Source organism: Suricata suricatta, chromosome 2 (genome assembly GCF_006229205.1).
Source record: "Suricata suricatta isolate VVHF042 chromosome 2, meerkat_22Aug2017_6uvM2_HiC, whole genome shotgun sequence".
Lineage (NCBI taxonomy): Eukaryota > Metazoa > Chordata > Mammalia > Carnivora > Herpestidae > Suricata > Suricata suricatta.
This window is the reverse complement of record NC_043701.1, coordinates 155685963-155706794: the sequence shown is the minus strand read 5'-3', so window position 1 is coordinate 155706794 and position 20832 is coordinate 155685963. Positions and strand designations below refer to the sequence as shown.

General features: G+C 44.0%; 1 protein-coding gene and 1 long non-coding RNA gene across 4 annotated transcripts in view; one reads left to right on the top strand and one right to left on the bottom strand.

Moving 5' to 3' along the window:
* Positions 1-20832, top strand: part of BLNK (B cell linker) — a 72789-nt gene that overhangs the window by 16335 nt on the left and 35622 nt on the right. For 2 of the 3 annotated variants that reach the window (XM_029932307.1, XM_029932306.1), the window contains exons 2-4: positions 8591-8656; positions 13055-13104; positions 19825-19865. In XM_029932307.1, the coding sequence (XP_029788167.1) occupies positions 8591-8656; positions 13055-13104; positions 19825-19865 (157 nt within the window). Of the gene's footprint in view, positions 1-8590; positions 8657-13054; positions 13105-18253; positions 18314-19824; positions 19866-20832 lie in introns of those variants that run through there. The other variant, XM_029932308.1, reaches the window with a different exon arrangement.
* Positions 8558-12790, bottom strand: LOC115285736. Its single transcript, XR_003905672.1, has 2 exons — positions 12746-12790; positions 8558-8942 (listed from the first exon to the last, which is right to left on the bottom strand). It is a non-coding gene; the product is annotated as an uncharacterized LOC115285736 (long non-coding RNA).

The window sequence follows — 20832 nt, the reverse complement described above, 5'->3', positions numbered from 1 at the left end:
CTTTCTGTGTGCATAAGAGTCACTGGTCCCAAGAAGTTTATTAAAATGCAGATTTCTGAGCCCTAACTGGGATTTTTATTCCACTGGGATGGTTGCAAGCCCAGCAATCTGAATTTTTGTTTTTAATTGAATTCCATGTTTTGGCAAGCACATTATTTTGACTTGTACTAAACTTAGTGTTGATCAAAATGCTCTCTTCTTACACTTGGACACAGCTGACTCTACAGAAGCATTTGTTGGGGCTCAAGGCAGCCTAAGAACCCAAAATAATTCATCTTTTTGCAAAGGTATTACTGTAGGCTAGCAATCAAAATGCCACTCAGGTCAGGGCACAGAATGCCGTTTTATGCAGAACTGTGGTTAGTGGATGATTCCCCCACATGTTGGTACCAATCAGCCATGCCAGGCTGGGGGCGTTCTCCCTGCAACCACCCATCACCCCCTCCCAGAAAAAACACTAACAAAACAACAACACCCCACAGCCAAACCCAGTTCTGGAGCACCTCCTGGCCTGGAGGAAATCAACCCAGGTGGGAAAGCGCTCCTACCTCTCCTTCCTGTCTCTAGCAGCGGACACTGATTTTGAGCTTTGTTCCTGGTCTAAACCAGTCCCCGGGGTCTTCCGCAAGAAGAGCCATTATGGTGGATTAAAAGTTCCTGTGTGGACAAGCACTTTACATCCATTGTCTATTATCTTCACAGCAACCCTGCAAGGTAGCTATCTTCATTTCACAGATGCTAGCATTGGAAAACATTGTTTTAGAGTGATGTGGATTTGAACCTGAGATGGACTCTTTCCTGCCCCTTGGGCCCCACCCCCTGATCCAAAGCCCCCAGAAACAAGGCATCCAGGACTTCTCAACAGCTCGTGCTCCTGCTCCGCTGGGGTCTGGTCTGGTCTTCTCTCTCCACTCCCTCAAGCACAGGGGTCCTGACATTTCACTGCTCCCTGTCACACCCAGGGAGCGTTTCAAAAACCCAGGTCAGAGTGTCAACTAATTAAAAGCCTTTTCAGTTTGCAGGAAGAGAAAAGGTACAGACAAAAACTGGCTGGCTAAGCAGACAAAGCCTAAGGATTCTACCCAATTGTGAAAATGTTTGAAATATAAGTGGAAAATGCAGACTACAAAATGTCAAGCATTATCTTAATTATGTAAAACCTATACATACCATACAAGTGTAGTAAAACATTAGAAGGCTGTTTAAAAATTTTTTAATGTTTATTCATCTTTGAGGGGGAGACACAGAGCTTGAGTGGGGGAAGAGCTGAGAGAGAGGGAGACACAGAATCTGAAGCAGGCTCCAGGCTCTGAGGTGTCAGTGCAGAGCCTGATGCAGGGCTCGAACCCATGAACCACAAGATTATGACCTGAGCTGAAGTCAGACACTTAACTGACTGAGCCACCTAGGAACCCCTAGAAGCCTGTTTAATTAAATGTTAATAGTGGGAGTTGGAATTAAGAGTGACATTTTAAGTATTATTTGAAATTTTGATACAATGAACATGTTACATGTGGCCACCATTACAGTTACATACAAAAATACTTTCACTGCCCTAAAAATCCCGTTCCACACATTCATCCTTCCCTTCCTCCTCCTGAAATCACGACAACCACTGATCATTTTACTGTTTCCATAGTTTTGCCTTTTCCAAATTCTAGTTGAAATCATACAGTATGTAGCCTTTTCAGGCTTTCAGTGATGGTTTTGCTTAGCATAGATTACATTTTAAAAAATCAGAAATGAAGTTATAAAATTAAAAAGTGTATAACCTACGTGACCACCCACTATTGACCTGTGACTCCAAAGAGAAAAAGTCACGTTATTTTTTGCCATTCAAATGACAGTACCCCCATCCCACTTTCACCAGCTTTCCGCCCTGGCATCCTGGGAGCCTCAGGGCGGCTTACACCTCCCACACTGCCCCACACTGGCTCTTGCTGGTCTCCAGATCCATGAGCCCATCTTCTTGGAGCTGTTTCTACCCCCGCCCCCCACTGTGGAGCAGATGGCACCCTCCAGGCACCTTGTGAATTTCTTAGACTCTTTCACCTTTAGCCACAGATCCTTTCCTCATTTGCCCACAATCCTAACAGACTTATTAATACATAACACTTTGCTGAAATCTGGGGAATAATAGAAGGAAGCACAACACAGAGAACAATTTATATTTGCTAAGACAAGGTTTCGTTTGGTGTCCTGGATCCTTCCTCAGGTCGTCCATGCTTTGCTCCCAGCAGTAGACTATTTCAAGTGCCAGCTCACCTCTGCCCTATAAAATCCTTGGAGAGGTCAACCTGTAGAGGGACCAATAACCAGGAGGCCCCAGAAGACAGGAGACATCCAGTTGCAAAGCCCAAGGCCTGTTTACCGTATCCTCATTTTCCTCACTTCCTGGACTAGAGTCTTTGCAGGCTGAGGAGCAGCAAGGACAGCCCGTTTTCCAGGGACAGGGATATGATCGTGTCCCAACGTCACCAAGTGGTCCTGGCCATGTGGCTCTGTGCCAGGGAGATCCAGTCCTTTTTACGTTGTTGCAAATGTGAGGGGCATGTTCCTCCTGCCCCCCCTTCACTGACACTCTGCTGCTTTAGCAAACTATGGGTTGAGGAGAAAGCACATGGGGGTCACCTGGGGCGCTCAGTCAGTTAAGTGTCTGACTTCGGCACAGGTCATGATCTTGCAGTCCGTGAGTTCAAGCCCCACATCGGGCTCTGTGCTGACAGCTGAAAGCCTGGGTCCTGTTTCAGATTCTGTGTCTCCCCCTACAATCTCTGCCCCTCCCCTGTTTGTGCTCTGTCTCTCTTGCTCTCAAAAATAAATAAAACATAAAAAAATTAAAAGAAGAAAGCACATGACTATGAAACAAAAATACACCAGTCTAAATCCACACAGAGAAAAGTCCAGAGTCCCACAAAGGAAGGACAGTTTATAAAACCCACACCCAGATTAGGTTATTGAACGGACCACTCAGTTTATTTGTCTGAAACTTCACCCATGGATTCTTGAGAACTTTTCCCAAGAATCTGCTTCCTTAACTTAGGCACAACTAAAAGGTTCAAGGAAGGGGAAGGGATGTGTGCAGAGAGTGGTCTCCTGACCAGTAGAATCAGCACCAAGGAAATTGTTAGAGATGCAAGTTATCTTTCTTTTAATGTTTATTTATTTTTGAGAGGGGGGAGGGGCAGAGAGAGAAGGAGACACAGAATCCCAAGCAGGCTCCAGGCTCTGAACTGTCAGCACAGAGCCCAACTTGGGGCTCAAACTCACAGAATGTGAGATCATAACTTGAGCCGAAGCTGGACACTCAACCAACTGAACCACCTAGGCACCCCATAAATGCAAATTATCTTGACCCACTACAGACCTACCCAATCAGAAGCTCTGGAGGTGGGGTCCACAGTTTCCAGAGCCCACCGGGTGATTCAGGTACAGTTTACAGTGGGAACTACTGGTCTATCAGATTCTACATGAAACTACTTCTTTGAAGGCAAAAAAAGTGCTGCTAACTTTCATACAATTTTTTTCCAACTCAGTGCATTGTGGGATCTAAATCTTTTGAGATCCAGGCTCAGCCTGGGTCACACTACTTCAGGGTGTTGTTAAATAACTAACGTTGTTGACATTAATTCAAAAGCTTGGAAAAAAATGTTAAATCAATGACAAAGGAAAGAATGTAGAATTGGGTTTGGCTTATAGGAGTAATAATAATTATAATCATTTATACAGTCTACTCACCATTGTAAAATGCTGAAATACCATGCTACTTTAAAAATACATTATTGGGTACCTGAGTGGCTCAGTCAGTTGAACACCCAACTTCAACTCAGGTCAGGACCTCCGCCATGGTGAATTCAAGGCCTGCGCTGGGGCACCCTTCAGATCTTCTGTCCCCCTCCCTCTGCCCATCCCCCCTCACTCTCTCTGTCTCTCTCAAAATAAATACACTTAAAAATACATTATTGACTTCTTTTAAAAATATATTAGATGAGCTTTATTCTTCATTCATTTTGTTGCTGTACATGGCTGTCTCTTCACAATTTTAAAGGTTAGAATATTGTGGTCCTTCCGCCATCGGTGGAAGGATCTCTGAAAGGGCTGATCAAAGAGATGCCTTTTTTTTTCTTTTTTCTTTTTCTTTTTCTTTTTTTTTTCCTATTTTCACCTACTCGCGACTTATCACAGTGAGACAGCTGGTATTTAAATCTGGGAACAGTGCAGCTGCACATTCCTTTGCATGGGCTCTATGCTGTAGTAGAGGGGAAAATAAAGTGCTCCAAAGTGGAGCAGACCGATACCAGAGAGCAGGAAGACTGGGCATCACGCAGTGTGTGGATAATTGATAAAATGAGCTGAGTGCATTGCCACGTTGTGGTTTGGCTGGCAGTGTGTTTTTCCAGGTAACAGAAACTTGGCTGCCGGAAGCTGAGCAGTTTGTGAGCATCAAGATTTGTGCAAACGAGAGGCAGAGCGAGAGGAACTTTTGAGCACAAAGTGTATAGTTAATGAGGCAATTCAGCAATGTATTCTAATTATATATTAAGTTATAATTATTTTAATAATCTATAATGAAAATAAATTAGGAAAGGTGGAGAAGCATCCAAACCCAAGTTGAGCAAATGACAGAATTACATGAAACTCTATTGCGACAATGTACACCTGTTTGTCGACACACCTGCTGCGAAGTTGCTTATACAAATCAGCCCCTGGCTCCCTCTTACTCTGTGTCTCACTGCTGACAAACTTCAGAGAGCATCCTTCACTCTGGCTCATTTTGTCTTTGAACCTGGTTAAGATTTAATTTAGTCTGAAGGCATTCCATTCAGTTACATCAGCTTCAGCGGGAATTGCCCTCTGCTCTGCACTGGAAGTTATCACATTGCTTCCCAATCAAACCAACTTCTCTCTCTCAGTGTCTCCTTCTCTCGTGTCCAGACGTCTTATCTCCCATTTCCCCTCATTCCTCTGTCTTGGAGAGTCCCTATACGTTCTGCAGGAAAAGGAGATGGGGCGGTGGTGGTTGGCTCCTACTACATGTGAACAAACTCTAGAATCCCGCCGAGTTCTGAGGCAGCTCAAAGGTCGAGCTTTAGGGAGCCCCTGTGTGTCTCGGTTGGGGGGTGGTCCCCCTTCACCCTCATCCATTCTCTCCTCTCTGCTGCTGAGCCTGGTGCTTTGCTGAGTTCTCGTATGAGTGGACTCTGTGAGCACAGCCTCCCTAACTGGGGATATAAAATGTGATCTCATTTCCTTTTTACCAACCTACTGCTTGGCTCCGACCCGTCCCCACATCCCCACATGGGCCCCTCAGTGGGTCCCCCAGTTCTAAAGACAATTCCCCAAGATGCAGCCTGAAGGGTGGCCTACAAGAAGTTTCCCTTACTCTGCTCCACCGCTCTCCAGCGTGTGCCCCCTGTGTCCTCTGCTCCTCAGGCATGGGGCCCACCCTTCCCCGTGGCCCAACGGAGGCCAGAGGCCCAGCTGTGACAGGAAACCACTGGACATTCAGGAGCAATGCGAATGGCTGGGGAGCCTCAGGTGCCAGCCAGCACTCCACCCCTGTATCCCTCCCCCCCCACCCCCTCCATCGCATACCCCTCAGGTTTGTCTGAGCTCTTCAGTGTTAGCTCCTAACAATCCTTAGACCTAGAAGGGGAGAGAACTCTCTAAGATCCCCAGGGCGAGTTCCCATTCCTTGTCTGAGAACTTTCCTTTTCCCAGGATGGTTATGGGTAGGAGGGTCTACCCCTGCCCAGTAAATCTCACCCACCCCTTAGTGCCAAGGGCCCCTCAGTAAACAACTACAGCAGAACAGCAGTCAAGATGGGTCAGTTAGCCTTAAATTAACACTTAGCGGCAGACGCCAACGGGCTGGGCCAGGCAGAGCCCCTCCGCCAAGCCTCCTTCCTGCTCCAAACTCCTCCACCCACGCTGAAGCGCTTTGCAACCTGTGGGTCCTAAATCTATGCAGAGCCAGAGAATATTTCTCCGGATTCCCGCCCAGTCAAGAGGGTTTCGGGCGCCTCTGCCGAGCTTAGTTGCGCACCACCGTTCTTAGTGTCTGATGCAAGGCCTGGCTCCCAGAACAAGAGAACTGTGCATGCAGGTTTGCGGGAAATCAGTTCTCTCCAACAATGAGGGCTGTGGATAAGATTTGCATTTTGTTAACTATAGGGCCCAATCAGATGGTTTCCTCAGAACAAAGGAAAGCCTTGCCTGAAGGGTGAATTCAACCATCCTACTCTTTCAGACCAGAGCCGTGTGAAATTTTATACATATAATTTACATTTATACATATATAGAAATAATAATATATATTTTATATATTTATGCACACCACTACTTATGTGTATTACACATAACATGTGAACATATTTATAGATATATTTACATGTAAATATCAATATATGTAAGTAACATATTTACATATATATTTTTAAATCAGAGAGTTACTATACTAAATATATATTATACTAAATAATAATATATATTTTATATATTTATGCACACCATTACTTATGTGTATTACACATAACATGTGAACATATTTATAGATATATTTACATATAAATATCAATATATGTAAGTAACATATTTACATATATATTTTTAAGTCAGAGAGTTACTATGAAGAAACAAAACATGGCCCAGGATTCCAACTTTTAACATTTTTCTCTATATATGTATATAAACAGGGTATAAAAATGATATATGCACAAGCTGTGAACATTTAAATAATATAGAAAAACCTTCACTGTACCATGAAAGTCTCCTTTTTATAAAGCAGAAGCCCTAACCCCACTCAAGCCCCCAACCCTCACTCTGCCATCGGCACCAGGGCACCCAGCTATGAGGACAAGTACAGGTTGAGATCTGTCCTTCACTATTTGCCAAGCTGTGTGGCAAGCCACTGAGCAGGGTCCGCTCAGGAAAGGGTACCTTTTCCTAACTTGTATGAGGACACTGTATTGACTTTGAAAACCTTCTTTGAAAGGCGCCTGGGTGGCTCAGTCAGTTAAGTGTCTGACTTCGGCTCAAGTCATGATCTCACAGTTCATGGGTTCGAGCCCCGTGTCAGGCTTTGTGCTGACAGCTAGCTCAGAGCCTGGAGCCTGTCTTTAGATTCTGTGTCTCCCTCTCTCTCTGACCCTCCCCTGCTTGTGCAGTCTCTCTTTGTCCCTCAAAAATAAATAAAAAGCGGAAGAAAACTTAAAAAAAATAAAGAAAACCTTCTTTGAATAACTCTTTCCCTATCTTTCTAAAAAGTTAGGCACCTATCAGCACATATGAACGTACATATCTTTTGTAATCAATCTCACACACACACACACAAACACAATACACATTATTCTGAACTTCCTTTCCTTTCTTCCTTTTTTTCTTTCTCTCCTTCACCGTATTTTTTAACTTAATTTGTATTAAGGATTTTTATATATCAGCAATATAGATGTGTGCTTCTTTTTTTTTCTTTTTTCTAAGGCTCTGTCGTATTCATTCTATGGCTTTATCAAAGTTTATTTAACTAGTTCCCTTTTAATGATTGATGAGCATTTAGGTTGTTTCCAGGTTTTATTTAGTGGGGAAGCCGGAAAGATTAGGGTTATTAAACACAATGCTTGTGTGTATGCAGTGGTATAGTTTTATGACCATGTTCAGGACAGCAAATCCCTAGCAGTAGAATTTCTGGGTCAAAAGGCATGGAGGTTTTAATATTTAACAGATATTGATCGTCACAATTTGCATTCCCAAGAATATCCGTATTCTGGTGCCCCTCCCCAGGGTATTATCACATTAAGTTTTGCCAATTTAATAAGCAGAACATATCTCATCATTGTTTAGATGAAAATTCCTTTAAAAATAAGTCATGTTGTCCATTAGCCACTCGTCCTTTTCTGTTAGCTGTATGTTCACACCTTTTGCCCATTTCTTATTGAGTTATTAATCTTTTTTTTTTTTTACTGAGTCATAAGACTTCTTTGTAAATCAAAACACATAGTCCTTATTATTCTTGTGTTGCAAAAACTTCTTCCAGCATGTCGTTCTTTTTTTTTTTTATGTTGTGCCTATTCCTTTTTGTTCTACAGAATTTCCAAATGTCTAGGCAGTCAGATTTATTAATCATTTTCTTTATGGCTTCCATATATGTACAACTTTCTAGTGACAGTTTTTCCAGATTCAACCTGGTAAAGTTAACCAAAAAATTCTTGGGCCTGATCTCAGCCCACTGTCCTTCAGGGCAGCTCGGTCCCGGCAATGTGAATGCTCTAAGGACAGTGAGCTGACGAACTGTGAGATTTACCAGAGGCTTTGCCTACCAGGTCTCCTAAGAATGAATTACCAGGAAACCAGAATTTCTCTTTAGAGCCCAGACATCCAGGGGACAGGTACACACATGGCCCAATGACCATGCTCCTTACATTATCAGTCATGCTTTGCCTTTACTCAAGTAGCTGATGGTCAATTAAATATGACACAATTCTCACCAGGGGTTTATTAAAGGGGTTTTTTCCTCCCTTTTTGTATTCCCCTTTGACTTTAAAAAAAATCAACCTAGTTATTAATATTTTATGTTTGATTTTATTTCTTGCAGGCAACTTCAAAAGATGGTCCATGACATCAAGAACAATGAAGGTGGAATAATGAACAAGATCAAAAAGTAAGTGAAACTCCAGAGCACTATATAAGAGCTCATTTATATAATTAACACGTTATTCCAGCCGTACTAAGTGGAAGGAGACAAAGTTCCCTGTTACCTGAGGGAGAAGCTGCAACCTCTTTAGCATGGAACCCTTTCTAACTGGTGGCCCGAGTCCATGGTGGTAGGAGCTATGTTCAGGAAATGTGGCAAATGAATGGGGTGATACTCAGGCCACTTTGCTTTTCCTTCTTGCTGCAGTGAAAGTGAAGCTGTGCCACTTGAGGTGGAAAATGTCAACAAAGACCTGTATAGAAATAGGAAAATCAGCTTCTATAACTATTTAGTTGGGGGCCACTAGGACACACTTGGAGAAATCCAAAAGAAAAGTTACAAGGACACATCTGTAGCAGCTTTAGGATGCCATACTTATTTTCCATATTTCAATTTTTGCTTTTTCAGTTATAGCCTTAAAATGGAGTTTAAAATTTTTTTAATGTTTATTTATTTTTGAAAGAGAGGGAGAGAGAGAGAGAAAAAGAACATGAGCAGGGGAGGGGTAGAGAGAGAAGGAGACAGAGAATCCTAAGCAGGCTCTGAACTTTAAGTGCAAAGTCTGATGTGGGGCTCGAACCCATGAACTGTGAGATCATGACCTGAGCCAAAGTCACTCAACTGACTGAGCCACCCAGGCGCCCCAAAATAGCATTTCAGTTGGCATTTGGAGAAGGAAATTAGAATTCCAAATCTTCCTGCACATCAGAAACTCTCAAGCTTTTTATAAAAGATAATAAAAATTGCACATATCTATATTTGCCACTCAAAATCTAAGTTAAGAGGAAAGGGGAAATGGTGTTCCATTAAGTTTTTAAGTTCTTTTTTTCAGAAATTGAAAGTAGTAGTGATTCACCAGGAAAGAAAAAATTCAAAGAATCGAGAATCACATAAAGTCAAAATCTCCTACTTCCCGATATCCCCACATCAGTCTATTCCCAGGAAATGGACACTGTCATGAGTGAGTTTGGTATAAATATCTATATGTGTGTGTTTTCACATGCACAAACACATATTGACATAGATGTAACACTTCTCTATACACACATACATACATTTTCATCATGAATGGTGCTGTACTTCATAAACCATTCTACCAACTTGACTTTGCTTAGTGGTTTCACTTAATATTGTATCATGGACATCTCTGTTTGTTGATATGTAAAAATAAACCATATTCATTTTTGAATAGCTGATAAATAGTCTCCTATAAATCTATTATCATTCATTTAACCAGCTATGTATTGGTGAACACTTTTTTTTTTAAGTTTTATTTATTTATTTTGTGAGAGAGAGAGTGTGTGCACACATGTGAGCAGAGGAGGGGCAGAGAGAGAGGGACAGAGAGAATCCCAAGCAGGCTCTGGGCTGTTAGCACAGAGCCAGACACGTGGCTCAGTCTCACAAACTGTGAGATCGTGACCTGAGCCAAGATCAAGAGTTTGTGGATTAACTGACTGAGCCACCCAGGCGCCCCTGGTGAACACTTTTTAAAGACAGGGAGATGTGGGAGTTTAAACAGGCATATTCTTGGAGGGCAATTTGATAAGATCAATCAAAAATTTTGTGACCATTTCTTTCAGTTTAACTGCCATAAATAACATTTCAATAAATAATTTTTGTAGACTTTGAGTATGGCATAAAACTAAATTCCTGAAATGAAATTTCTAGATCAAAGAATTTATATCTTTGACATTTTTGTTGATATTACCAAATTGCTTTCCAAAAATTTTGTACCATTGACAGTGTATAAAAGTTCATTTACCTATACTTTCAGAACATAGTATGTACAGGGCCATCTGGGTGGCTCACTTCGTTATGTGACTGACTCTTGATTTCAGCTTCACAGGTCGTGATCTGAGTTCAAGTTTAAGTTCCTGTGTTCAAGCCCCACACTGGGCTCTGTGCTGACAGTGGCGAGCCTGCTTGGGGTTCTCTGTCTCCCTCTCTCTCTCTGCCCCTGCCCTGTTTGTACTCTCTCTCAAAATAAATAAATAAACATTAAAGAATATACACATATAAAAAGGACAGAACATCTTCATTCTTTTTGGTCTTTGCTAAACTTGAAAGAAATCATGTTTTATGGTGTTTTTAGACAATGAAATGTAAATGAGTCTCAATACGTATACGTGATTATCATAAAATAGTTAAAATGGTCTGCTTGTGGGGAACTGGTCACAAGTTCCCAGAGGAGGAGACTTTGTCTCCATGTTTTGTCCTGTGGAAGGGAGAGGCATGTGATTATTTTCATTTAATATTTCGGACACATACAGAATCCTATTGAAATGAGAGAACCCTGCGAATCATTGTTTTAATCACTAGCAATTCTAGATTAGTTATCCCACAGCTGCTGGTTTTATAATACACCACTTTTCTCAATAGTATGAAGCCTTTGTATAATGTCTCTCTAGCCTATGGTCGGTCATAGGTACAGTAGCCATGGAGCTCACGTTTTTTCAGACAGTTTCTTTCTTTCTTTCTTTTTAATGCCCATTGTTCCCAAAATGCACTTGTACTTGGCAAACTATGTTTCTTCTCAGCTTGGAAAATCTGGCTGCCATAGTCGTTACCCTGGGTGAAGTCGGTGGCCCTTTGGTTGTAAGGGACCTGCAGTTAAGCCCTTACTCGTTGCCAGGCAACAAGTGCTACCTTGAAAGGAGGAAGCACGGTTGAACACGCTGGTTTCCTAACACAAGACCGTGACAGAGTCGTCACTGGTTCATGGCCAAACGAGAAAATAAGGGCCTTGAAGCGTTGGGGGTTGGCATGCAGCTGCCAGCTGCTCAGGGAGGCTCAAACCACAGCTTTTATTCCTGGTCGGTGTTCAGTGACCAACAGCCCTTTCCTGAGTCTGTCCTTTATTCAGAGATGATAACCTTCATAAATTTGGGGATTATTAAAATACCCTTCCTTTTCTTTTATGGAATGACGGCAATAATGGGGAATGGTTGCTTTTCAAAATTTTCCTCGTCCAAGAATAGACCTGGTCCTATTCCTTGTTTGTTTTCAACGGTTTCTTTCCCCTATAACATCGTGGATAATCTCTGTTTCTGGACCTCATCATACGTCTAATGATAATGACTTCCCAGCACAGCCTGTCTTGCTATGAGAATTGAATGAAATAATTGATCTGAGAGCATTGGGGCAAACAAAAAGCACAATTTCTATGCAAATATAAATATTTTTATTTTTGAAACATTACAATTCTGGTTTTTCAGGGCTTATTTTTTGTAGTCAAACATGAATTCTGTACTGCTTTTTTTCCCTCCAAGAAATAAAATATGTTTTGCATTTGATGGTTACCTTATATCCTGCCTCTATAAAAGGATGTGATGTTTTAGTAAATAAAGGCTACTGGATATAGGTTCTATATATATTTTTTAAACTTCCTTAAGCAAATCATTCTTACATAAAATGGGCAACTACTATTAAGACTAATAATTTACTAGAAAACTTGCCCATTTCAAATAATAGAATGGGAGGTGTTGTCAGAACTTATAAAAAGCCTAAACATTGGAATACACTTTTAAAATGTAATTTTAAGTTTCTTCTTGTAATGAGTAGGAAAGGATTGTGAATATTCAAACATTCTATATTTGCCTAAAGATACTAAGGCAGTTTTGAGAGTGCTTGAAACAGTTCAATTTCTAAATAAGTGAAATATCACAATCCCCAACCTGGAGACAATTACTGCTCTCTTATTTGGCATTTTTTTTTAATAGTGCAAAACCAGTCTCAGTCCAACCTACAACCAAAGTGCTAATTATAACTAATATTTTTCTTGTTGTTTAAAGCATCGAGGTATTTATTTATTTATTTTACGTTTAATTTTGAGAAAGACAGAGGCAGCAAGAGTCGGGGAGGGGCCGAGAGAGACAGAGAGAGAGAATCTCAAGCAGGCCCCGCATTGCCAGCACAGAGCCCTGTGGCAGCGCTTGAACTCACAAAACCATGAGATCATGACCGGACGGAAACCAAGAGTCAGATGCTTAACTGACTGAGCCGCCGGGCGCCCGCATTGGGTCATTACCTCAAACCGAGTTCATCTTCTCTTACCATCTTATCAACCAATCGACAGTCTTCTTCTTTGAAGCTCTGAACTCTGTGCTTGTGAACATTCCATTGCTTGGCTTCACCTTTGCCAGGTCACAGTGCCATTGTACACTGGGGAGATGCAGGAGGCAGGAGACTCTGAGGAATGGCTTCACTACATCTACAGTACACTAGTCTTTCTCTGTGATGGCGCCAAAAGAAGCCATTATTCTATTAGTTATCTGTCCGTTATCTCTATGTCTGCTTATATTATGGGCCTTGACAACAGCTGTCCTACCCACTGACCATTTGTCTGATGGTTGTTATCTATAGGCTCAAAGTCAAAGCACCTCCAAGTGTTCCTCAAAGGGACTATGCCTCAGGTAAGAGCATTTCTAAAATATTTGGACTCTTGACTAATTTCATGTTCATATTTAATTTTTGAAAAGGGAACTATGGTCTACCCATTTGAAAATAAAAGGTGCCCATCCTAGTGCCCAAATCTATTAAACATTTGACTATAGTGGAGATGTAGTACTCCATCCATCCATCCATCCATCATCTACTCATCTATGTATCAGACATTTATAAGTATTGTCCATGTGCCAGGTACATACAGGGTTTTAGGTAGAGATACAGTGCTAAACAAGAAAGATCAAGTCTCCACACTCACAGAACTCATAGTGAAGAAGAGTAAATACATGATGTAAAATCAATTCGAGTTCAGGGTGAGGGGAAAGCACAAATTTTTATAAATGTCCTTACAGCAATATCTAATCTAATCTGAGGTAGAGGGTGTGTAGGACCCAAGTCACCCAAGTCCGATGAATGACATGTTGGACCACTTTCCAAAATTCACGGGGTCACAGAGTGATACATACATACATATACACACATATCCTATCCTGTCCTTTAAAATCTACCTGATCAAAAGCCAAGGGAGCTGCTTAGTTAACAAATGAGAACAAATTCATTCTTCTCTCCCAAGTTCTAAACAAGAAAAGAAAACAAAGCAGACTACACCTGCTAAGTTACCCAAGTTTTGTTGGGAAAGTTATGGAATCATGGAGACTCAGTTTTGAAAGGAACCCCAGAGGTCCTACAGCTTGCATTAAATCTAGTGCTTACACCTGCCCCGCCACCATGCACCACAAGTGAGGTCCACTTTCTGCTTCTGTTTCCTGTGATGACCTCCTACACCTATCTGGTCCTGTCAAGGGCAGACAGCCCTGTTAGGACACAAATGCAATCCATTTCCTAGTGGCTTCCTAAGTGCGTCCTAATGGCCACACAGCACAAATCTTTAAACATTAAAAGAAAAGAGAAATAAAGTGGTTCTGTGCAGCATCAAGGATAGAATTAGGAAATTAGGTCATTTAAAGGGTTTCTTCTCCGGACTCAGCATCTCCGGGTGCTTCAATGTTGCACACATTCTTTGACTCATTCAACGAACATTGCACAAGTGTGCCCCATGTGATGCTCACGCGAGTAGATATGGAGTGGGGAACAAAATATAGCTCCTGACCTTGAGGTGCTTAATGACTTGTGGGGCACAGATAATAACTAAGAAAGGTAACAGGCAGATATTTGCCTAAGGTCACACTGCTAGCGGAGTACAGCTCCCCCGGCCACTCCACCAACCCCGAGTGGTCAGAACTGAACCTGGCCTCCTTCCCCCTCCCCTTCGGCCCTAATACCCAGGGACTGTTGTAATCATTCTCCTCCCACCACTGAGGTCATTCAGGGAGGAGATCCAAGCAACTGCAAAAGGGAGAGACCTCAGGAAAAAGGAAGGTCATCAGACAGAGATTCTTGGGTAAATGCCCGCCATAGAAGCACAGGGTGTGCATAACACCCCTCTGTCTACCAAAGAAGGGAAATGAACACTGCTTTGCCCTTGCCCTGCTGTCCTTCCTGAAGCCAACATTCACTGGATTGTTCATCTTCCTGGCTACACTCTGACTGGTGGAAACCGCAAGACTGACACGGGGAGAACTGTGTGCACCATCAGTGCCTGGAAAGTCCTGAAAGACCACCCAACCTTAGCTTCTCGTGTTAGGGATAACTGGAGCCCAGACAGGCCAATTGGCTGCCCAGGATCCTACAGCCGGGTGATGGCTAAGCTGGGAATGTCCTCCATTTCCACACACGCACCCCCTGTTAACAGGGCTCTGGGAAGGGGTGAAGAGATATTCAGACAAAGGGACTTTCTATGATGTTAAGTATTTAGATGCAAATCACCTCTTAGCCAGCCCAACTCCATTCCCCACATGGTCACATCGCTTTCTCCCGTTGGGTGTACCCAGTGAGACTGGACTGTCCACCAGCCACCTCCCCCGCAGCTCATGTAGTTCTGCTTTCTGTTCCTTCCCTGCGTCCGCCTCCACCACCACATCTAGTCCAGCCTCCTTCCCTCTTTCCTTCTTGCATGCCACTGTGGTCTTCCCACTGGTTCCCTGCATCTTACCACCAGCTCTGCAGGAGGAGAAGCTGGCAGGCCCCGTGGCCCACAGCATGGCCTCCAGAGCTGAATCAGGGCCACAACTGAGCATGTGTTAGACACACAGCTTGGAGTGGGCATCTCTCAATGCCCAGGGTTTCTGGTGCTGCTGAGCAGAAAGGCCCAATTAACAGAAGGCCCCTGCCGTCACCCTCTTCACTCAAGCACTTGCCACAGAGTCCTTCACTGTCCTTCCAGCCATCCCTTCCCATTCCCAAGATCCCCCCTAGTCTGGTTCAGCCTTCTCTTCACATCCGAGCTGCACAAATACCATCCTTGTCAGCCTCCTGCCTCCAGCTTGTCACTAGGTCTTACAGTGACCTCTGTGGTTGAAGCATCCCCTTGGCTGCCAATGAATCTGCTTTTGTTTTTTCCCCTGACTCCAGTGTAGCTCATTCATTCCAGGCACCTCTGTGCCTTATGGATGCCCCTTCCAGCCATCAGCTAAGCCCTGCTTCTGGGGCTGATACGCAGGCCCAGCCTTACGGGATGGCAGGAGGGTGACCTCCTCCACCTTCATTCTCTCACTCAAGTCCTGCTTGTCCTTCAAGGCCCAGTTCAGTCCCACCACCACCTCACAGCCTCATGCAACCTCTCGGCCCTTGTGGAGTGTACCCTTCTTGGAACTTTCCCAGCACCTGGCCACGATCCCAGGTATTGAGACATTTGTCAGGAAAGTTTACAGTCCCCAGGTTGTCAACAGTGTGATACATGGCTGTTCTTCTAGATTCTAGGTCTATTATCTCTATGGCTTGGTGAGAAGATTTTGGCCTTTGGGGTCCTTTAGCTCTGGATTAGAATCCTGGCTTTGGCCCCTAAACACTGTAAACCTAGAACAGCTTAAAACTTCTCTGAGCCTCAACTTCCTCCTTGGAGATGCGAGTGCCGACCCATTTTTCAAGTTCATTACAGTAGACGGATGGTAACACACAGCACCTGTTGAGCCCTTACTGCTATCAGGCACCCTTCTGTGCACTTTCCCTGGACTACTGCGTTCTCTCAAAGCCCCATGATGTAGGCACTTCCAATCACGTCCATTTCAGTGATGAGAAAACCAATACCCAGAGGCTAAGCAACTTGCCTGTTCACACTGCTAGCAAAGGCAGAATCAGGATTTTAATCAAGACAGCCTGACCCTAGAGCCCAAGCTCAAAACCCCAGAGTGCACACTGAGGTGGGGTCATCATGGCATTCTCACATGTCACATAGTGCAGTGCCCACAGGCTTGTGGGGTGGGGCACGTGAATCACAGAGCCTGGGCCAGGCAAGGGGAGGAGTCCCTCTGTTGTGTGGCATGGGATGGTGACACCGGAGCATAAGCCCGGAACCAGCCCACAACACAAAAGAAAGGGCTTTTCCTTATAAGGAGGCCCAGTCAGCATCTCAGCCTCCTGCCGGGGGCGTGCACACTTACATCTCAAGACAAACCGCCCAGCCCATATTATACTTGAACTTACCCTCCTGAAAACATCACCCTCTATATTTGAGGCTTTCTGGAGTCCATTTCTTAATGGTAGCCATACTATGTGGTTGCCATCAGAGTGAAATAGAATGGTATTGTTTCAAGGGTTTATTAAGACATTATCAATACCAGAGAAAATAATAAGTAACATGAATACAGCATTTACTGTTAGCCAGGCTTTGTGAAGATATTATATTACTTGATTCTCATAAAAACATGAGGTAGGCGTGATTCCTACCCTAGTTACACTCGCGAGAAATTGAGCTTTAAACAAAGTACTGGTCCACTGCCAAGCAGGTAGTAAAGAGCAGATCCAGGATTTGAACCCAGGGAGCCTGGTTCTACAACCACATCCAACCACATTAGGAGGCTCGCTGAGATTGTGGACAACCACCAGCTATTTTGGACCTAGTTCTTTGGACTCTCATGCTTTTTCGTCCGGGAAACAGCCTGGAAGGCTGTGATTTTGTGAGTAGGATGTTACCAGCTGCCTTGTGGGACCAGAAGATGGGCGGAGCTGGGCGAGAGCAGGGCACCGTCAGGTAATGCTTTTCTCGCACATGATGATGCTTTTCTCTCTTTTCTGCCTCAATGCCCCATGATACCAGCATTGGCCATTCCTGTTTCTCCTGGGTTTTATCTGAAGCCTCAGTAGAGGGCCAGCCAGTATACATGAGATTTCAGCTCCAGGAGCCAACACACAGACCCCGGCCTCCAGTCCGTTGCCCAAACTCACCAGCCATGTGGCCTCAAAGAGGTTTTGCGGCCTCCCTTAGCCCCAGTTTCCTCAACTGCAAAAGTGAGATCGTAATGCACCTCCCACAAAGCACTATTTTGAGGATAATTGAGAAAGTACACTTATCCCAGCACTGGGCACACAGGAAGTGTTCCATAAATGGAATCTATTATTATTATCCTGATTTTCATTCATTCAACTCATTTATTGGTTCTTACTTTTATTACTGCATAGGATTTTAAATGCCAGATGTCATCCAGATACAAAGATGAATTAAATAGTCCTTGCTTTTCAGTAGAGAGACAAGAGCAAATCCTAGCTCAGGGCAGAAGGCTGTACCTGTGTTGTAAAGGTGCTAGCAGCATCTAAGAGGGCCCAGAGGAAGGAGTGGTAGGTTGTAACCTGAGGGCCTGGAGGAGATTGTATGGCAGGGATTTCCCAGGAAGAGGTGCTGGGGGACTAGCAGGAGCTGCGAGGAACATGCTTCCAGCATCGCTGTGAGTGAATGTGGAAGGCTGTGCAAGAGAAGTCCAGGGAGGAGCAGGAGACGGAAGCATGTGTTGACACAGAGCCTTGACTTCACTCCATAGGGAGCCACTGATGATTCTTGAGGAAAGGAGCAGCATGATTCAAACTTTATTTTAGGAAAATAACCAGAAACAGTACGAAGTATGTGTTGGAGAGGAAAGATAATGGGACAGGAAAAGGAGTTTTGAGCAGTGTCTGACCACGCAGGGAACCTTGGCTCCTGGAGAAAAGGTTCAGCAAACACAGCTGATCAAAGCAGGGAAGTGTGCTTGATAAAGTTGTTTTATAAAGTTTTCTATTTTAAAGGTTGAAACAAAAACATCGCGCCCCATTAAGTGCTGAGCTTCAATTATCCCCAAACTTAAGGTATTAGAAACTTACTCCCTCTCAGCGCCAGGTATTGGCATATTGGGAAGAGGACTTATTCATCTATTCTTCTTGAGTTTCTTGGAAAACCCCAGTGGTTTCAGTATACTCTAATTTGGTATGCATTAGCCCAAGTCGTAATTTAATTTAAAAAAATTTCTGTTAATATCAAAGTTTGACATGTTATTTGGCTCCTAGAATAAAGCTCTGCCTTAGTGCCTATCATGTTTTTCCCAGGAGAGGGCGCTGTTGCTGCCATAAGTTAAAATCTGGCCACTGTGATCTAAACACCTCCTTCAGGGCCCCCATGTTAATGTGCAATCCCCTTCCTTGTGCCTCTTTGGAGTCTGCCTAGAGCTGGAGTCAGTGGCCTGACATAGCAGGGGCTAGAAATGGCAAGAAAAATTTCTATAGAGGCTCTGGGGGGATCCAGGGACCACCCACTGCAGCTGCTCTGTGGGATGAGAGGAGACTTGGAGCCTCTATAGGAGAGTCACTGGGGCCACTCTGCCATCTGGCCCTGGCCTGGTTGATCTCCCACGTAGCTGAGTAAATTGTATTTAACCTCTCCTGTCGGCTTATGTGATGGGATGAACGCTAAGCTTCTCATACTCTAAATGTGTTTTGGAGAAAAGGGGTCAAATATTCTCCTTGGCTGTCATAATTCAGATCAATTTTATTCTTCAAATCCTCAGCTGCTTGAGACCAGTGATATCCATTTTTATACTACCTGTGGCACCAAGGACAGTGCTTGAACCCTGGAGCTCAAAGAGACAGCGAGGCAGTGTGACATTGGAGTTCAGAGCATGCACTTGGAAGTCCACCTACGGGGTTCAACTCCTGGCTCTATTATTTACTACCTGGACTTGGGCAAATGACTTATTTTCTCTAGGACTCAGTTCCTCATAAGGTTTTGAGAGAGCTAAGTGCAAAACTCTGATGATATTGCTTGGCATGTAGTGAAGCACTGGGTGAATGCTTTTCAATAGGAAAGTCAAGGTCAGAGTTACAGAGAATCACAGACCTGAGCCCATAGATCTTAAAGCTGAGGCCCAGAGATGTCAGTTGTCTTGCCCAGCCTCCAGCTAGTTAGGGACAGAGCCTGCATGAGAGTTTTGGTCTGCCTGACTCCCTGTCCAGTGCTCTTTCTACTGGAACATCCATATATTGACTCAAAGAAATCCTTAGAAGCAGCATGGTATGGATTGCAGGTGCCTCCTGGGTTCTTCTAAAGTCCCCCAAATGTTCCTTAACAAAACCAGACACGGTTCAGATGTACCATTTCTCTGCCTCAGTGGAATGTCCCTTTATGCTTTGAGGATCCATCTTTTCAAAAAAGAGGAGTTGAAAGTGGATTAACACGAGATATGTGTACTAACTGTTCACGGCCAAGTAAACTGGACCAGGAAGTCCAAGGGCAAGGAAGGGGGGCCCAGGGTGCTTGGGGACAGGGTGGAGCCGGCCAGCTCAGATTTACGCTTGTGCCTTCTGCTTCCCACATGCCTTTGCAGAGAACCTTGCTGACGAAGAGGCGCAGTGGTCAGATGACTTTGTAAGTATTTGCTCCTGGGACCAGAAGACTATCCTTTCTAGCAGGGTCCGTGGGAGGCCTTTTGAAGGGCTTGTTTCTGAATGACAGGCTTGTGGGCAGCTGCACATGCCAGCAGGGAGATGGCTGGGCGGGAGAGGCCACCTACAGACAAGGCAGCACGAACCTCATGATGGGTGACTTGACCAGCACACCCATGAGCCACGCTAAGTGCTTCATCGGCATCACCTCGTGCAACCCTCCACTCGGCCCTGTGTGCAGGCATTCTTACCCCTGTCTTCAGTGTTGGTATTCAGAGTACTTACCAGCCCACCCAAAACAAATGTTAAAATGTTTTTAAGTATTTCCATATCAGCTGACAAATGCCTCCGTCCTGAATCCCTCAGTGTCCCTTCGCTGCCTGGCCCTTATCCAGGAGCCCCAAAAAGCCAGCATCAAAGAGTGAGTGCCTGGCACACCAGGAAGCCTCTGGGACACTCTTTAGGGCCAAGTCAGGACCTGAGCCATGCTAGCTGTCAAACACTGGGAAGGTCAGCCCTGCTCGTTGTACAGGTAAAGAAACCAAGGCACGGAGAGTTTAAGTAACTTGCAGTTCCAAAATTCAAACCCAAGCCCTCAGATCTCAAAACCTGGCTTTTAAACTCTAAGGTGCTTGCCGTGACCAAGAAGATAGTAGCAGATGTTAGGGGCACAGACTGAGAAAGGAACCTGGCCATGGTGACATGGAAGGTGATGTGTCACAATTAATGGTCAGCTTCTCCAAGGTGGCTCTGGCCCACAGGGCTGCAGTAGTCACTGCTCTCTTGGGTGAAGTCCTGTAGGGACAAGACATCCTGAAGACTTTTTTTGTAACAATTATTCTTCATTTGCATCAAATTCATCCAGAATATTAGCCTGCTCCACTCTATGTGCGTTTTATCTGGACGGGATCCAAGATGGCCTCCACACAACCACGTACCCCATTTTACAG